The sequence below is a fragment of the Lagopus muta genome, chromosome 7 (genome assembly GCF_023343835.1).
Source record: "Lagopus muta isolate bLagMut1 chromosome 7, bLagMut1 primary, whole genome shotgun sequence".
Lineage (NCBI taxonomy): Eukaryota > Metazoa > Chordata > Aves > Galliformes > Phasianidae > Lagopus > Lagopus muta.
Genome location: NC_064439.1, coordinates 346,994 through 361,796, shown reverse-complemented (window position 1 = coordinate 361,796; position 14,803 = coordinate 346,994). Strand labels below are relative to the sequence as shown.

The window sequence follows — 14,803 nt, the reverse complement described above, 5'->3', positions numbered from 1 at the left end:
TTGCTGTACATGCACCGAATTTGGGCTTTGCTTCCCTGCTCCCATCGGTGCAGCCCATGGCCCCGAGCCCCGAGCCTGTCTGGAACGAGTCACATATGGTTGGACACTGCAGGATGTGTGGTCAGACAGTGTTGGTGCCCCTGAGTGCCACCAGCTCTGCACAATGGCGGCCCTGCAGGGTCCAGGATGGCTACAGTGAGGCAGTGGGAGTGGGGGGCTGATGGGGGGGGCTGCATGCAGGAGCAGCAGAGCAGAGCAGGGCTGCAAGCAGCACGGGTGGGAGAGCAGCCCTGCAGTGTGGGTGGCTGCAGATGGGAGCAGAGACTGCAGTGCCTGCAGGCTGTGAGTGTGGGGAGAGCTGGGAAGTGGGGGGCCGGGATGGAAAGGAGGCATCTGCTGAACCTGCAGATGGGAACTCGAACGGAGATGGTTCGCTAACAACAACTCAGTGGCACAACAGAGCAAAAGGTGTCCGAGCTCTGCTGCGAGGGCTGAGTGCTCTGCAGGGCTCCAGCAGGACAACGCAGCCATGGGCAGCAGGGTGGCTGCAGCAGCAGGGGGGGCTGAGCTGTGTGCGTGGCTCTGTTCTGCCCATGTGCCTGACAGTGCATGGCTGTGTGCATCTGTCTGTGCTTTGGGATCAGCCCCAGCCGGGCAGCCTGGGGAGCTGCTGTGCAGACAGCTCTGTCTCACCAAACTGCAGCCCTACTGCCAGCACCAAGGCGTTGAGGGTCCTGGGGTGGGGACACATCCGTGCCACCAGTGCCGGTGGGGTCGGGTCTGGGCTGCAGGGATACGCAGCCATGGGGGCAGGAGGGGCTGTGTGGGCCCGGGGGCAGAGCTCAGCCCCACAGCACGACGTTGGCACTGCAGTGAGATGCTGGATTGCCATTCAGTCACATCCCACGTTCTGGAGAAGCTCCTGATTTGATTTGCACGCACTGCGAGGTGCTATGAGAGCAAACCTCCCTGCAGATCAGTGCAGCCCGCTGCTGGGCCACGTGTGCAGCGATGCACAGCAGCTGGAGTCCTTGTTGTTCTCCAGACGTGAGGAACCCTTGGATTCATTTTTTTTCTGCCCTCCACGTGCATGTTGGCTGTATCTGCCCCTTCTTGAACCCTCCTGACAAGCTGCACAGCCACAGATGTCTGCCACCCACTGAGCGCCATTCGCAGCTCCGTGGTGCCGAGGTCCCTCCCCATGCAGCCCCTCCATCGGGTGCTGTGGGCGCAGAGCCCACCCTGCATTGTGTCCACACCGTGCTGCAGCACCCAGCCTGCTTGCAGTGCCAGCAGCCATCCTGGGCAGCTCTGCACCATGTTTGCATAACGTGCAGCTCCCAAACCCTGCCTGGTTTCGAGCAAAGCCCGCACTTCTCCAGCTTGGGGCTGCAGCTCTCATTGCCAGGGAGATGAATGCTTCTGACTATTTAAATACATGTTACTTGAATGGGACTGGCTTGCCAAGAGCTCTGGTTTGCTCTGTCTGCACCATAATTGCTGTTTATCATTCCACTCCTTTTTTTTCATGTGAAATCCATGAATCTGTCGGTAGCGATCCCATAATGGCTCACAGGTAATGTCTTACCTGCTGGGATTCAGGAGACACAGAGGAATTAGGGCTGTGCACAGGGCTGGGTGCTGCCCTTCTCCTTCCACTTCACACCCGGGGTGGGTTGGGATCACAGAACCACGGCACAGCTGTGTTGGAAGGGACCTCAGTGCCCATTGTGCCGTGGGCCGGTGCCTCCCGCAGCCAGGGGTGCTGCAGGGTTGAGCCCACTGCCCACTCTGCACTGGGTCCCCACCTGCACATCCCTAAACTGAGCTGCAGGTTCCCCATGTTTGCCTCTGGTGTCTCACTGTGGTGCCATGCTTCAGGTGGCACCGAGCTCCGATGTTGGTTTGCTGCTCATGATGGCGCTCCCAGCCGCGCTCAGCACAGCCCAGGAGCACAGTAGGTGCACGCAGCCCCTGCCCCGGTGCTGAGCCCCTGCTGCTCTGTTTGACGTGAGCAGAGAGCTCCCAAGTTCTCCAACTCTCTCAGCTGCAGCCGTGGCCTCACAACAGCAGCAGCACGTGGCTGCGTGGGGCACACGGTGACTCAGGCTCTGGTGCTGCGGTGGCTGTCAGCTGCAGGAGCAGTGGGTGCAGCCCTCACCGTGCAGGAGGTGACAAACCTCACCTGCACACCTGGGGGGGGCAATGGGGTCCGCTGCACCACCACCCACTGCTCATTGCCCCCTCAGGGCAGCCCAGGGCACCCAAATCAGGGCCCCCCACCCACGTGCCACGCACTGCCCCGGGGTGACACATGTTGGGGAGCAGCCCTGGGATGGAGGTCGATGCTGGGCGTGGGGTGACACCAATGTGCTTTCAATGGGGGTTACCAACTCTGCAGCGCGGTGGTTTCTCCCTCCCTGCTTTGTTCCAAGGTGGTCGTGGTGTTCTCACCTCCAGCATCGTTGCTCTTGGTGCCGCTGCTCTGAGCAGTGCTCGCACTGAGCGCTCCTCTCCCAAAGGCTCTTTTTGCTGATCCCATTGCTTGCAGGGTTGCTGCAAGATGTAAATAGAAGAGCTCTGATCCTGCTGACACAAAAAGCAGCGCGTGAATCATCCTCGTGCTGGCACCATCAGCAGCGGTGCTGCTGTGCCACGGAGCCTTCCCTGCTGTCACACTGCTCCATGCCGGGCAGCGGGCAGCGACGCCAGGCCGTGCAGCGTCCCTGGTGAGGGATGCAGCGTTGGCGAAGCGTTGCTCTCGCGGCTGGGATGGCCGCTGCTGCCACCGCTGGGGGCGACTCCATCAGATAACGGCCATCATCTGCTGGGAAGGCGGTGAGGAGCGGCTGCACGTGAGCGGGACGCTTCGGAGACGGAGCGATGCGAGCGGGGACACAGCAGCGCCGCTCCTCCGGCACCCGGCCGTGCGCATCTGCAGGCCAGCGGCGGGACCTGCGGCTCTGGGCTGCCGCGCTCAGCAGCCAGCATCGCTTCCCCTGCCCCGCTCTCCTCGCCTCACCCTGCAGCCTCCTGGGTTCCGCCACCACTCGTCGCCCTGCGCGTGTGCTGCAGCACCACGAGGTCCCAGCACTGCTGCTGCCCGTCCCGATGAGCAGCCGACGGCCTTTGGGAAGGATTCCTCACAGTGAGAGGCTCTGCCCGGCCCAGCTCTCCCCTATTCTTGCTCTCACTGAGCAGAGCACAGCGATGCCAGCAACAAGCCGCAGCTTCGTCCTCAGCCCGGCGTTCCCATACGGACACTGGTGCTCACCAGCGTCTGCTCCACCAGCGGGGCTCTCCTGCTCCTTCCTGGGCTCCCATCCGTGGGAACCCGCCTGCAGCACAGCTGTCAGCATCTCCGTGCTGAGGGCGATGCAAAACACGCGGAGGAAAACCGGAGTCGTGCAGGAGCGTTTGAACTGAATCCGAATCGTCACCGTGGGGCGCAGCGGAGCAGAGCTGGGGGCGGCGCTGCCCCGGGTGCCGCCACCGCTTGTGACGGCCCCACCGGACCGGTTCTGACCCATGGGATTTGCACAGCCAGCACCCCGGGGCAGCGCGGGGCAGGGCAGCACGTCCAGCAGTGCCAATCGTGGACTCACAGAAGCGTTAAGGTTGGAGATCTCTGAGACCTCCGTGCACAACCCCAGCCCACCCCCACCGTGCCCCCAGGGCCGCGTCCTTACGGTCCTTCGGCACAGGCATGGACTAACTGGAAGCAGAAAGTACTGAGCGTGAGAATTTATGGTGAGCAGAAAAGTGACACGGGAAGCTGAAGGCAGTGGGAAAGCACTGGGGGATGATGGTGCAGCATTGAGCTGTGTTCCTCTTCTGGTTGATTCTGCTTCTGGTTTGTAAATCGGGACTTTGAGCCGTCGAATGACTGAATGGTTGGGTTGGAAGGGACCTTAAAGATCACAGAACCATAGGATGGTTGGGTTGGGGATCAGCTGGCACCTCCAAGGTGCAGAGCAGGAGGCTGGCAGCAGCTCTTCTGGGGAAACGTGCATCTGCCAACATGATGGAGTACAGGAGGGGGGGGCCTCACACTGAGCCCGGGGGGGTCAGGTCAGGTACTGGGAGCAATTTCTTCCCTGAAGAGCAGTTGGGCATCGGCACAGCTGTGCAGGGGTGAGGGGCAGCTGCTGGAGGAGCATTAATTTCTCCAACAAAGAAAAGCAAAGCGCTGAAGCTGATGTATGTGTGTACCTGTCTACACAGGGCTGGAGCACCTGAGGGGGGATGGGGGCTGGAGGAGCTGGGCTGGTTTGGCCTGGGGAGGAGAGGGCTGCAGGGTGACCTCAGTGCAGCCTGCAGTGCCTCAAGGGAGCCTGCAGACAGGAGGGGAGTCAGCTCTTGGCAAGGGGAGATGGCAGCAGGAGGAGGGAAATGGTTTGGAGCTGAGGGAGGGCAGCTGGAGGTTGGATGTGAGGGGAAGTTGTGTGCTGTGAGAGCGGTGAGGGGCTGGAACAGCTGCCCAGAGAGGCTGTGATGCCCCGTCCATCCGTGGAGGTGTTGGAGGCCAGGTTGGATGGGGCCCTGGGCAGCCTGGGCTGCTGTGAAATGGGGAGGTTGGTGGCCCTGCATTGGTGGGGGGTTGGAGCTTCGCGATCCTTGAGGTCCCTTCCAACCCAACCGTGCTGTGATGCTGTGATTCTATGATTTACAAAGAGCAAAGCTGCTGCCTCAGCTCCACAGCCTCGGGAGCACAGGATGCGCACACGGAGCTCCAGTGGCTGTAACAGCTCACATCCCCCTGGAGCAAATACATCAACAGGCAGCACAGCGAGGAGCAGGCAGGGTTAAAAGCAACGCTGGGAAGAGTCAGAGGCTTTTGTAAACAGAATAGTGACTCAGATCCGCGGAGAGGGCTCTGAAAGCACAAACACACACAGGTGAGGCTCCCGTCAGCGCAGCGCACGTGGGGTTCTGAAAGCTTTCATCATGACCCTCAGAAAAGGCTTTATTGTTTTCTAAATAACCGCTCACGGAGGCTGTGCTGCACAGCCCTGCAGGGACAGCAGCTGTGGGCTCCCCTCCTTGGGGAGCTCCCACCCCACTCCGATCTGGGGGGCCCTGCCGGGGCGGTGGGACCAGAGGGACCCCGAGGGGACCCATCCTCAGCCTCACTGCGGGTCTGCGGAGCTCTGGAGGAACTCATGGAGACCAAAAGAGGGAGGCAGAGGGGGAGGGGAGGGAGGGTCGTCCTGCAGTCACCGCAATGTCCAAACCGAGCGCCCCGAACTGCCCCCCCCGAATTGCCCCTCCTGGGGGTGGGGAAGGCGGTGGGAGAGGGCGATGGGCAGAGATGGGAGATGGGCCGAGGGCAGAAGATCACAGGGAGCAGATGGGATTTAGCGACTGCTGCTGGCACCTGAGAGGCGATGACCAAAGGCAGGGGATGCGTCCTTCCCAAACGGAACCTCGGGGGCTTCCCGTGGCCGCAGCTCTCCGAGCGCTGCCCAGCAAAGCTCCGTACCGCGGGGCTCCCCTTGGGGCGCTGCCCCAGCACTGCGCCCATGGCTGTGGAGGGCGGGACGGTCCACCACGGCCCCCCTGGGCTGCGGGAAGCTGCTGCTCCGCGCCCCTCCTGCACCGGCCTCGGGGGCTGCGGGATTCTTCTTCTGCGTTTTCTCACCTCCTCTCTCCCAGCTGTTTCGCACAGTTTTCCCCATCCTCAGATCCGCTCCCCCCGAACGCCCCACGGCGCAGCCCCACGGGGGTCCCGGCTCTGCAGGGCCCGGTTCCCTCGGCCCGCGTAGAATCACAGAACGGCCTGGGTTGCAAAGGACCGCAACTCTCATCCGGTTCCAACCCCGTGCTACGTTCCGACACCCTGCGTACCAGGCTGCCCGGAGCCGCATCCAGCCCGGCCTCGAATGCCTGCACGGACGGGGCATCCGCAACCTCCTCGGGCAACCCGGCCCAGGCCGGGCAGGATCCGGCCCATAGCGGGAACACCGGCACCGCGCGGAGCCGTGCGGGCTCGTGGGGACGCAGCGGGGACGGAGGGGGCGGCGGGGCCATCCGGAGGCCGCGGGACACCGCGGAGCTCCGCACCCCCCGGCCCGGCCCCCGCCGCCCCCTCCCCGCCCCGCCCCGCCCCGGGGCCGCTCCGCACGGCGCTGACGCGCGAGGCGGGGGCGGTGCGTGACGCGGGCGCTGCCGGCGGGGAGCGGAGCGGAGCGGAGCGGCGGGGGCGGCCGAGAGCCGCATCCCGGCAGAGCGCGCCCCGCGCGGCCATGCAGCGGATCCCGGCGGCCCCGCGCTGACCGCCGCCGCCGCCGACGCCGCCATGAACTTCGCGGGCGGCGCCGGGCAGAGCCCGCAGCAGCAGAGCCTGGCGGCGCCCGGCGGCCCCGTGCCGGTGCCGGTGCCGGTGCCCGGACCGTCGGGCCCGCAGCCGGGCGGGCCGCCGCCGCCGCAGTTCGGGCTGTCCAACTCGGCCGCCATCCGCGCGGAGATCGGCCGCTTCGAGTCGGTGCACCCCAACATCTACGCCATCTACGACCTCATCGAGCGCGTGGAGGACCTGGCGCTGCAGAGCCAGATCCGCGAGCACGTCATCTCCATCGAGGGTGAGCGGGCCGAACCGGGCCGGGCCGAACCGAGTCCCCGCGCCGCCCTTTGTCCCACGGCACCGCGCGCGGGCCCTGCGGCAGCGGCCGCCCCCGGCACTGCGGCCCGCGGGGGCGGTGCGGGGCTGCGGGGCTGCGGGGCGGCGCTGCGCGGGTCGGGCCGGGCGCGTCCGGCGGAGCGCTGCGGGCGGGGAGCGCCGGCGATGCGCAGCGCTGCGGCGGAACGGCCGAAGGACGGGCGGGCGGGGCGGGGGGGGGGGGGGGGTCGGGCGCCGCCCGCACGTGTCGGCTCGGCCCGGAAGGTCGCGGATCGCCCTCGTGCCGGAGCCCCGGAACCGAACCGCCGCCGGCCCGGCGCGGGGCTGCGGGGCGCTGAGTGGGATGCGGCGGCTTCGACCCAGCGCCGCGGCGTCCCGGCGGCCGCGTCCGTTTTGGGCCGGGGATGGGGGGAGGGGAGCCGGGAGAGATCCGAGGACGGACGGGCCGAGGGCGCGCCGGGCCCGGGATGGGTTCGGTCCGTCCTGCCGCGCGGGAACAAAGGGCTCAGCGTGCGGAGATGGAAATCCGATAGAAGCGGGGGGGGCTCCGGGGGCTCTGCCGGCTCCGTGAGCGCCCCGTGAGGTTCTGCCGCAGAGGCCGGGGGAGAGCGGCACGCGGGGGGTGGGCGCGATGGGCGCCATTCCGGGCTGGAGGCGGGACGTGGGGTCGGGGGAGGGGTCACGATGGGCCCCCAGCCCCCTTCCCCCGGGTGTCCTTCAGGATGTAAACATTGGTGGGCCGGAGATGCGCGCGCCGCGCTGCGTCTCTTAGCAACCTCACATCCCGCACTGCGCGCTGCTGCTGGAGGATGCTGAGAGCCCAGCCTGCCCCGAGCCCAGCCTGCCCTGAGCGGGTGGCCGTGGCTGGCACCGACGGGGGCTACGAGTGCAGTGTGTGCTGCAGTCTGGAGAAGAGCTGGATGGTGTTGCTGGTGGCTCACGGCACGCTGAGGGGCTGTGATGGAGATGTGACACCGAGGGGATGTGGTTCTGAGCCCCGGCTCTGTGCTCCGTGCTGGAATTGCTGGCTGCTGTTTGCTTTCCTTGCTCAGGGTTGCAGTGACTGCTCCGTGCTCTTTGGATGTGCTGCTTACAGCGCCGGTCACATCTGCAGTGCCTAGTGCTGGAATTGGCCAAACTTCTTCCTGCTCTCCTGGTTCTGTTTGTGGGCAGTTCCTTCCTTTGTGGAAGGGAAGGAGGTGCGGGCCGGGTCCTGGTGGGCACGGGGTGATGGGCCCAGCTGTGTCCCTGTGGTTGAGCCCCGGTGGTGCTCGTGGCTGCTGACCACGTTGGGGCAGTGCCGGGGTTGGGCACAAAGCTCTCCCCTCCTGGGCTCTTCCCTCGCTGCATTGCAGACTGCAGAGCCGTGTTTGGGATTTGTATCTGCATAAAGCAAAGTGAAGCACGGCACAGTGCAGTGGTGCAGCCCCTGCCTTGCTGGAGCCTTGCTGTCCCAGGTGGGTCCATGTAGGGCGTGCAGCTGAGGCAGCGCTCTGAGACCCAGTTGTGATGGAGGGCCGCTTACTGTAGGAGTTCTGTCCGTCTCACTGTGGGTCATCAGCACCCAGTGGCATCTCTGAGAGCCACTGTGACACGATGTGCTCCCTCGGTGTCTTTGTGCTTGAAGCCTCTGAGACCAACGGGTGGCGTCTCCTCCTGCCTCTTTCTGATGGGTGACACCGGTTGGACGTGGCCACTTTGCTCAGTTCAGCAGAAGCTGTGCAGCTCCAGCCCTTTGTGCAGCACATGGCAGCCCGGCAATGCGGCCGCGCCAACGGGGCCTTGCGGTGCGCGCAGCCCAGGCTGCAGGGCTGGCATTGCTGAGCCAGCTGCGTCCTGCCTGCTGTGTCCCTCTGTGCACCTGCGGGCTCCCTGAGCTGTGTGAGCATGGGGAGTTGTGGCTGCAGAACGATGGAGCTGGATCGGGTGGGAGCAGCGGGGCCGGAGCGGGATGGGGCTCCTCACCCACCCAGCACTGTGCTGGGGATGCCGTGCACACGTGGGGGTGGTTCTCACCTCAGCTCTCAGCAAGGCTGAGGATGGGAGTTGGAGAAGCAGAGGATGCTGCTCAGCGCTGTGATTGATGGAGCTGGGAGGCAGAGTGGCAGCAGAGAGGTGGGGGGTGGGATCCAGCGGGGTGGGGGTGGGGGCGGCAGGGCTGAGGGATGCTGGCACAGCGGATGGAGCCATGGGATGCAGAGCTGTGAGCTGGGGCAGCAAGGGCTGCGCTGCAACCTCACGGTGCAGTGCTGTGAGCCTGGCAGAGCACAGCAGTACATGGCAGAGCGTGGCAGAGCACAGCAGCACGGTGCGCTGTGTTACACTGCAGAGTGGCCTGCAGTCAGACCCAGCTCTCCTGTTTGGGCTGATCAGGAGGCAGTCACTCGCTGCACCAACAGCACGTGGGCTGAGCAAGGAGGTGGTGACACACAGGCAGGGATGGGTGGGAGGGCAGGATGGGCCATTTGTACCCAGTGCTGCTGATCTGTGGTGGTGACAGACAGCTCACAGCTCACTGTGCCGTCGCAGGGTTGCACATTCGCGATCTTTGCGGTCCCTTCCAACCCGGGCCGTTCTGTGATTCTGTTGCAGGACTTCGCCCACAGCTCCTGGCTGCAGGTCTGGTCTGTGAGAGCCGTGGGCAGCGCTGTGCTCTGGAGCTGGGCAGGGTGAGGAGGAAGGCTGTGCCCAGCCCGGGCTGGCAGGGGGAGCACTGCTGTCTGCCACTGACCCAGGGCTGGGCAGCGTCTGCTGTGCTGATCTGTGATCACAGCTGGCGGCGAGGGAAGGAGCTGTGGGCACTGAGCTCGGGGAAGGAGTGCTGTGCAGAGGGGGCGATGTGAGGCATTCAGGGCCAGGCTGGATGTGGCTCTGGGCAGCCTGGGCTGCTGGTTGGCGACCTGCACATAGCAGGGCCTTGGAACGAGATGAGCACTGTGCTCCTTTGCAACCCAGCCGTTCTATGGTTCTCTGATTCTGTGTGCAGGCAGAACTGCTAGAAATGGAGAGGTAGGAGCTGCCGTGCAACTCATGCTGCTCAGAGCTCTCAGCCCCCGCTGGCACCGTCGTGCTTCAGTTGCATCCCTTGCTGGGAAGCAGCAGAGCTGTTTCTGTTCGTGATCTCACCTTCCTACTTTGGTGTCTGGTTCTAAAATCCCTCCTCCGGGACTCGGCGAGTCGGAGCCTCCCGCTCAGCAGCTGCACGGAGGGAACACAGCACGGCTGGGCTATTTCTGCTAGTGGTGAATGAATGTGGCCAGAGCTTCATTGCATCCTGCCTGCCCTTGTGACGCTGTGGGCATTGCTGGGCACATCCAGGTGGGTGCTGTGAGTGCAGCGCTGATGCCATGGAGACATCCAGGGCAGGGAGGATCAAAATCCCCATCATTTCACAGCCTGCCTTCGTGCTGAAAGGAGGTTGGTGCAGCACCCAGGCAGAGCAGAGCAGAGCAGAGGTGCTGCACAGAGGTGCTGCTCAGCCCGGTGCAGGCTCTGATTGCAGGCTCTGTGCCGGGGGCTGCATGGCGGCTCTGCAGCCTCTGGTGCTGTGAGTCACGGGAAGCTGCAGCCCGAGGGGACGTCTGGGATGGTTCCTCCCTGGTAATCTGCATGTGATGAAATCCTCCCCGTCACCACGCGCTGCAGGGCTGTGCTGGAACCCCGCTCCTGAGTCCTGCAGGGTCTGTGTGATCCGCTCAGCTCCGTCTCCCACCCTGACTGTGCTGCAGGCACCGCGGGCTGCTGGGTCCTGCACAGCAGTGCAGCCGTTGCCCACCTGCATCCTGCTGTTGTTTTTTGCCTGCTTTGGGTCCTTCGTTACCCAGCAGCGAATCCCGGCCTTCATTAACCCTGTTTTAACCACTCAGACAATCACAGAATGCCAGGGATTGGAAGGGACCTCAGAAGATCATCTATTCCAATCCCCCTGCAGGAGCAGGAGCACCTGGATTGGGTGACAGGGAGGGTGATGGAGCGGATTTCAGGGTGTTACAAAGCTCTGTTCTGGCACCAATCACAGATGGGGGAACACAGATAGGTGAGAGCTTGGAATTGAGCAGCTGCAAGTGGGGATCTCTGCCACGGGTGGGAGGGAGGGAGAGGAGTTGGCCACAGCATGGGGTGGGTGTGGGGTGAGGGCAGGCAGCTGTGGTTTGTGTGCAGGGAAGGAGGAGCACAGCTGTGCAGCACGGGCTGGCGGCTCCATGCGTGGCTCTGGGCCGCAGTTTGGACACGGCTGCCGGAGCGCTGGAGGCGAGCAGCCGAGGTTTGGCTTTGGGCAGAGACTCTGGGAACAGAATGGCAGAACTGAGTCATTGGCAGAGCAGAAACGAAATGAACACATGGGGCCAGGAGCGCAGAGAGAGAGGAGGAGGTGGAGGCAGGGCTGGGGGCCGCTGGCAGTGCTGCTCCAGGGGGGCTGCTGGCAGTGCAGCCTCACAGCCATCCCGGGGGGTTTCACCCCATTGGGGTCCTGATGCTCTCCTCAATGTGTGCAGTTCTCCCTGCTGAACAGCTGCAGTGCAGTTCTCTGACCGGCTCCATCTCAGCCTGCAATACGTTTGTCCTGCGGCGCGCTCTGGGAGGTGGGCGCAGTTCCCTCCCCATGAGCTGTGAGCTCCGGGCTGCTCTGCGGCCCTGCAGACGATGGAGCGCTGCGGGGTGAAGTCCATCACAACCTGACGTTGCTGTTTTATAACCCCAGATTTGGGAGTTTTGGTGCAGTGCTGCTTGTGGTGCCGACCGCCCCTCCTGGCCGCGCGGTGCCGCCGGGCAGAGCACTGTGCCACCTCTTACATCTGCTGCTCATATGTGAGAATGGACCCTGCCTTTACTCCTTGTTGTCTCTCCTTTGTCGTAGCTCTCCTGAGCTCAGCCACGGGCTGATGCCACTCTTTCCTATTTATCCTCATTAACGTGACCTAATTGGCACTCTCCATGTGCGCAGCGTCTCGTGTCTGAGCGCAGCAAGGAGCCCGGCCAGCTCTCCAAATGGGGCTCTCACCACACTCGTGTTCCTTTGCGCTGGGATGCTTTCTGCTTGTTCCATCAGCTTTGAGGACCTGCCAGCTCCCAGCAACGCTCTTATTGCAGATCTGCTTCCAATATGCTCGTGCTGCAGGCTGTGTGCTGTCCTTCCTCCTGCACTGCAGGACGGCCCTTCTCTGTGCTGCCACTGCCTGATCCACTGCTGGGTGTGCTGGGGGGCTTTGGGGGCTGGGAACACTGCAGGATGGGGACAGCAGAGTACAGCAGCAGCACAGGGCGTTGTGCATGTTGCACATCATAGCATCACAGAATGGCCTGGGTTGGAAGGGACCCCAAGGATCACGAAGCTCCAACCCCCCACCAATGCAGGGCCACCAACCTCCCCATTTCACAGCAGCCCAGGCTGCCCAGGGCCCCATCCAACCTGGCCTCCAACACCTCCACGGATGGACGGGGCATCACAGCCTCTCTGGGCAGCTGTTCCAGCCCCTCACCGCTCTCACAGCACAACTTCCCCTGACATCCAACCTCAGTGGCTGTGGAGGAGCTCACTCAGCCCCCATCTGCTCTGAGGTCCCTGCTGGGAAGCTGGGGAGGTGGATGCTGGCTGGGCAGTGATAGGGGCTGGTGTGTGTGTGGAGTTTGTGCTGAGGGCTGAGGCTGCAGTGTGTTCTGCTCTGCCCTGGGGGGCACATCAGGAGCGCTGTGCACAGTGCAGGGCAGCCTGGATCCAGATGGGTGGGAACTGCTAGAGAGAGCCCAGCTGTGGGGTGGTGGGGCCTGGAGCAGCTCCTGGTGGGGCCTGGGAGAGCCCTGGGCTGTGTGTGTGGAGGAGAGAAGGCTGAGGGAGCTGAGCCGTGCCGATGGAGACCTGAAGGGAAGGGCAGGGGAGGAGGCCGGGCTCCGTTTGGTGGTGCTCGACGCCAGGATGAGGAGCAGCGGGCACAGACTGCAGCCCAGGGAGTTCATCTGAACGTGAGGAGGAATTGCTGTGCTGTGAGGGTGGCAGAGCCCTGGACTGGAGCCCAGAGAGGTGGGGGAGTCTCCTGTGGAGATCCCAAAAAACCCTTCTGGACACCGTGCAGCTGCTGAAGGAGCTGCTGTGGGGGGATGGAGCGGGGCGGCTCCAGAGGTGCCTCCCAAGCCCCGCAGCTCTGGGATGCTGGGATGCTGGGATGAGCATCTGGGATGAGGATGAGGCGCCCACAGCTCTGTGCCCAGTGCTGCTCAGTGACAGCAGTGTTGGATGGCAGCCTCATCTCCCTGCGCACACAGAGTTGCCTTTACCAGCTGAACTTGAAGCACACGTGAGGCTGAACTCAGCTCTATGCCCAAAGTTCTGTTTGAATAAAATGGAGTTAATCCTTCCCCTGATTTCGCAGGGGATCTCCAGGCAGGCAGTGGGGGGTTGCCCGAGGGGCTGCACCCCATCTCTGCATGCTGAGGAGGCTTTGCTCCATCGCAGCCATTCCTGGTTGGCTGCAGTGTGGCACCCCAGCACTTCAGTGCGTGCTGAAAGTTCAAAGAGCAGGCTCTTCTGTGAGCTTCCCCATCTGAGAGCGTTCCATTCGAGCTCTTTTTGATGTAAAGCCCTGTTCCAATGACGCTGTCCTTTCTTTATACGTGGATCCATGCACGGCTCGTGGCTTGGAGCTGCGTGGTGCCTCTGCCTCCCACCCCCACCACCCTGCAGTGCTTCCTCCCCGTCCTCCTGCGGTGCCCTGCAGGGCTGCTGCTTCCTGCTGGCCATTGTCATGGCCTCTGTTTTCCCCCAAACTTTTCAGCTTCCCACACCAATTTTGGTACTTCCTTTGCCCAACAACTTACTGACATCTGTTTCCTCCTCTATTTTTTTTTCTTTCCCTTTTTACCCTTTTTTGGCATTTGGATGTTAATGGCTTCTGAGTCGAGCCATCAGCCCAATTGCCGTCGGTTTTGCTGCGGTAGAAGTGTCAGGGCTGGAGGTGTCTGAGCAGACCCCCATCCCCATGCACAGCCGTGGTGCTGCCCCATGCCCTCCTCTCCTTGAGCTCACTGTGCCACTCCTGCCGTGCTGCACAGGGCTCCCAGCCAAGGCAGCGTGCTAAAATGAGTGCGTGGTTAACGAGGTTTTGGTTTGCATGGATTCCCAGGTGGGCGGCACCTGCAAAGGGCCTCATGGTGATGTGGGGAGGCTGACGGGGCCCTGCGCTGTGAGGGGGGGCTGCCGACCCTGGGAGGGGGTAGTGCTGCAGGGCCAGGGGCTGCAGGCATAGCAGTGGGGCTGGCGGGCACCCAGCAGCTCTGAGGCACCCAGCAGCTCTGGGGCATCCAGCAGCTTTGGGGCACCCAGAAGCTTTGGGGCACCCAGCAGCTCCGGGGCACCCAGCAGCTTTGGGGCACCCAGCAGCTTTGAGGCACCCAGCAGCTTTGGGGCACCCAGCAGCTCTGGGGCACCCAGCAGCTTTGGGGCACCCAGCAGCTTTGGGGTACAGGTGAGGCAGTGGATGAGGTGTGCAGGGCAGCGGTGCAAGCACTGTGCTGCCATTGGTGCTGTCAGCTGCCTGCCTGCTCTCGTGGCAGTGATGGGGTCGGTGCTGGAGCGCGGCCCTGGGCGCTGTGAGGGCAGGGATGGCGCACTGCTGGGCTCAGCCACTGCCTGCCCGCGTTGGAAATCGTCTTTAAATCCAAGTCTCTAATTCTGCCGTTTCCATGGCGATGGAAGGATCTTGTGATGAAGACGTGAGGCTGGGGGTGGGCGCGCTCCATTTGGGCCCTCAGAACTGCAGTGTGCCCCCCTCCACCGGGCTGCTCGCACCAGGAGGGGCCGCGGGGCTCCTGGGGGTGTGTGGGTGAGGGCTGTGGGTGCACTGAGCCTCACAGTGCCCAAACTGCAGCAGTGCTGCCCATCCCTGCAGGTATCCCAGGCTGTGAGTGGGGCTCTGGGCATCCTGAGCTGGTGGGGGGCACCCAGCCCACTGCAGGAGGGACTGGGGGGCTCCTTCCAACCCGACCGTTCTGTGCTTCTCTGAACACGGAAGGCTCTGAGTTCACAGAGTGCAGAGTTCATGGATTGCAGCGCTCTGTGGCTCTGACAGCGCTGCCACCAGCACTCTGTGTGGCCTTAATGCCTGTAATTACTTTAACATTGCTTAAAAACGTGAGTACCTACCAATAAACCATGGATGGATGGAAAGCCTGGAGAATGCAGCAGGGAGG

The 14,803-nt window shown here is 63.5% G+C and overlaps 2 protein-coding genes across 5 annotated transcripts in view; both read left to right on the top strand.

The window, feature by feature from the left end:
* The window catches only part of SMARCD3 (SWI/SNF related, matrix associated, actin dependent regulator of chromatin, subfamily d, member 3), a 251,183-nt gene that overhangs the window by 9,641 nt on the left and 226,739 nt on the right, over positions 1-14,803 (top strand). The gene's annotated exons all lie outside the window — the stretch shown is intronic.
* AGAP3 (ArfGAP with GTPase domain, ankyrin repeat and PH domain 3) overlaps positions 6,284-14,803 on the top strand; it is a 79,374-nt gene continuing 70,854 nt past the window's right edge. For all 4 annotated transcript variants that reach the window (XM_048951405.1, XM_048951404.1, XM_048951402.1 and 1 more), the window contains exon 1: positions 6,284-6,581. In XM_048951405.1, the coding sequence (XP_048807362.1) occupies positions 6,299-6,581 (283 nt within the window). In that variant the 5' untranslated portion in view covers positions 6,284-6,298. The remainder of the gene's footprint in view (positions 6,582-14,803) is intronic.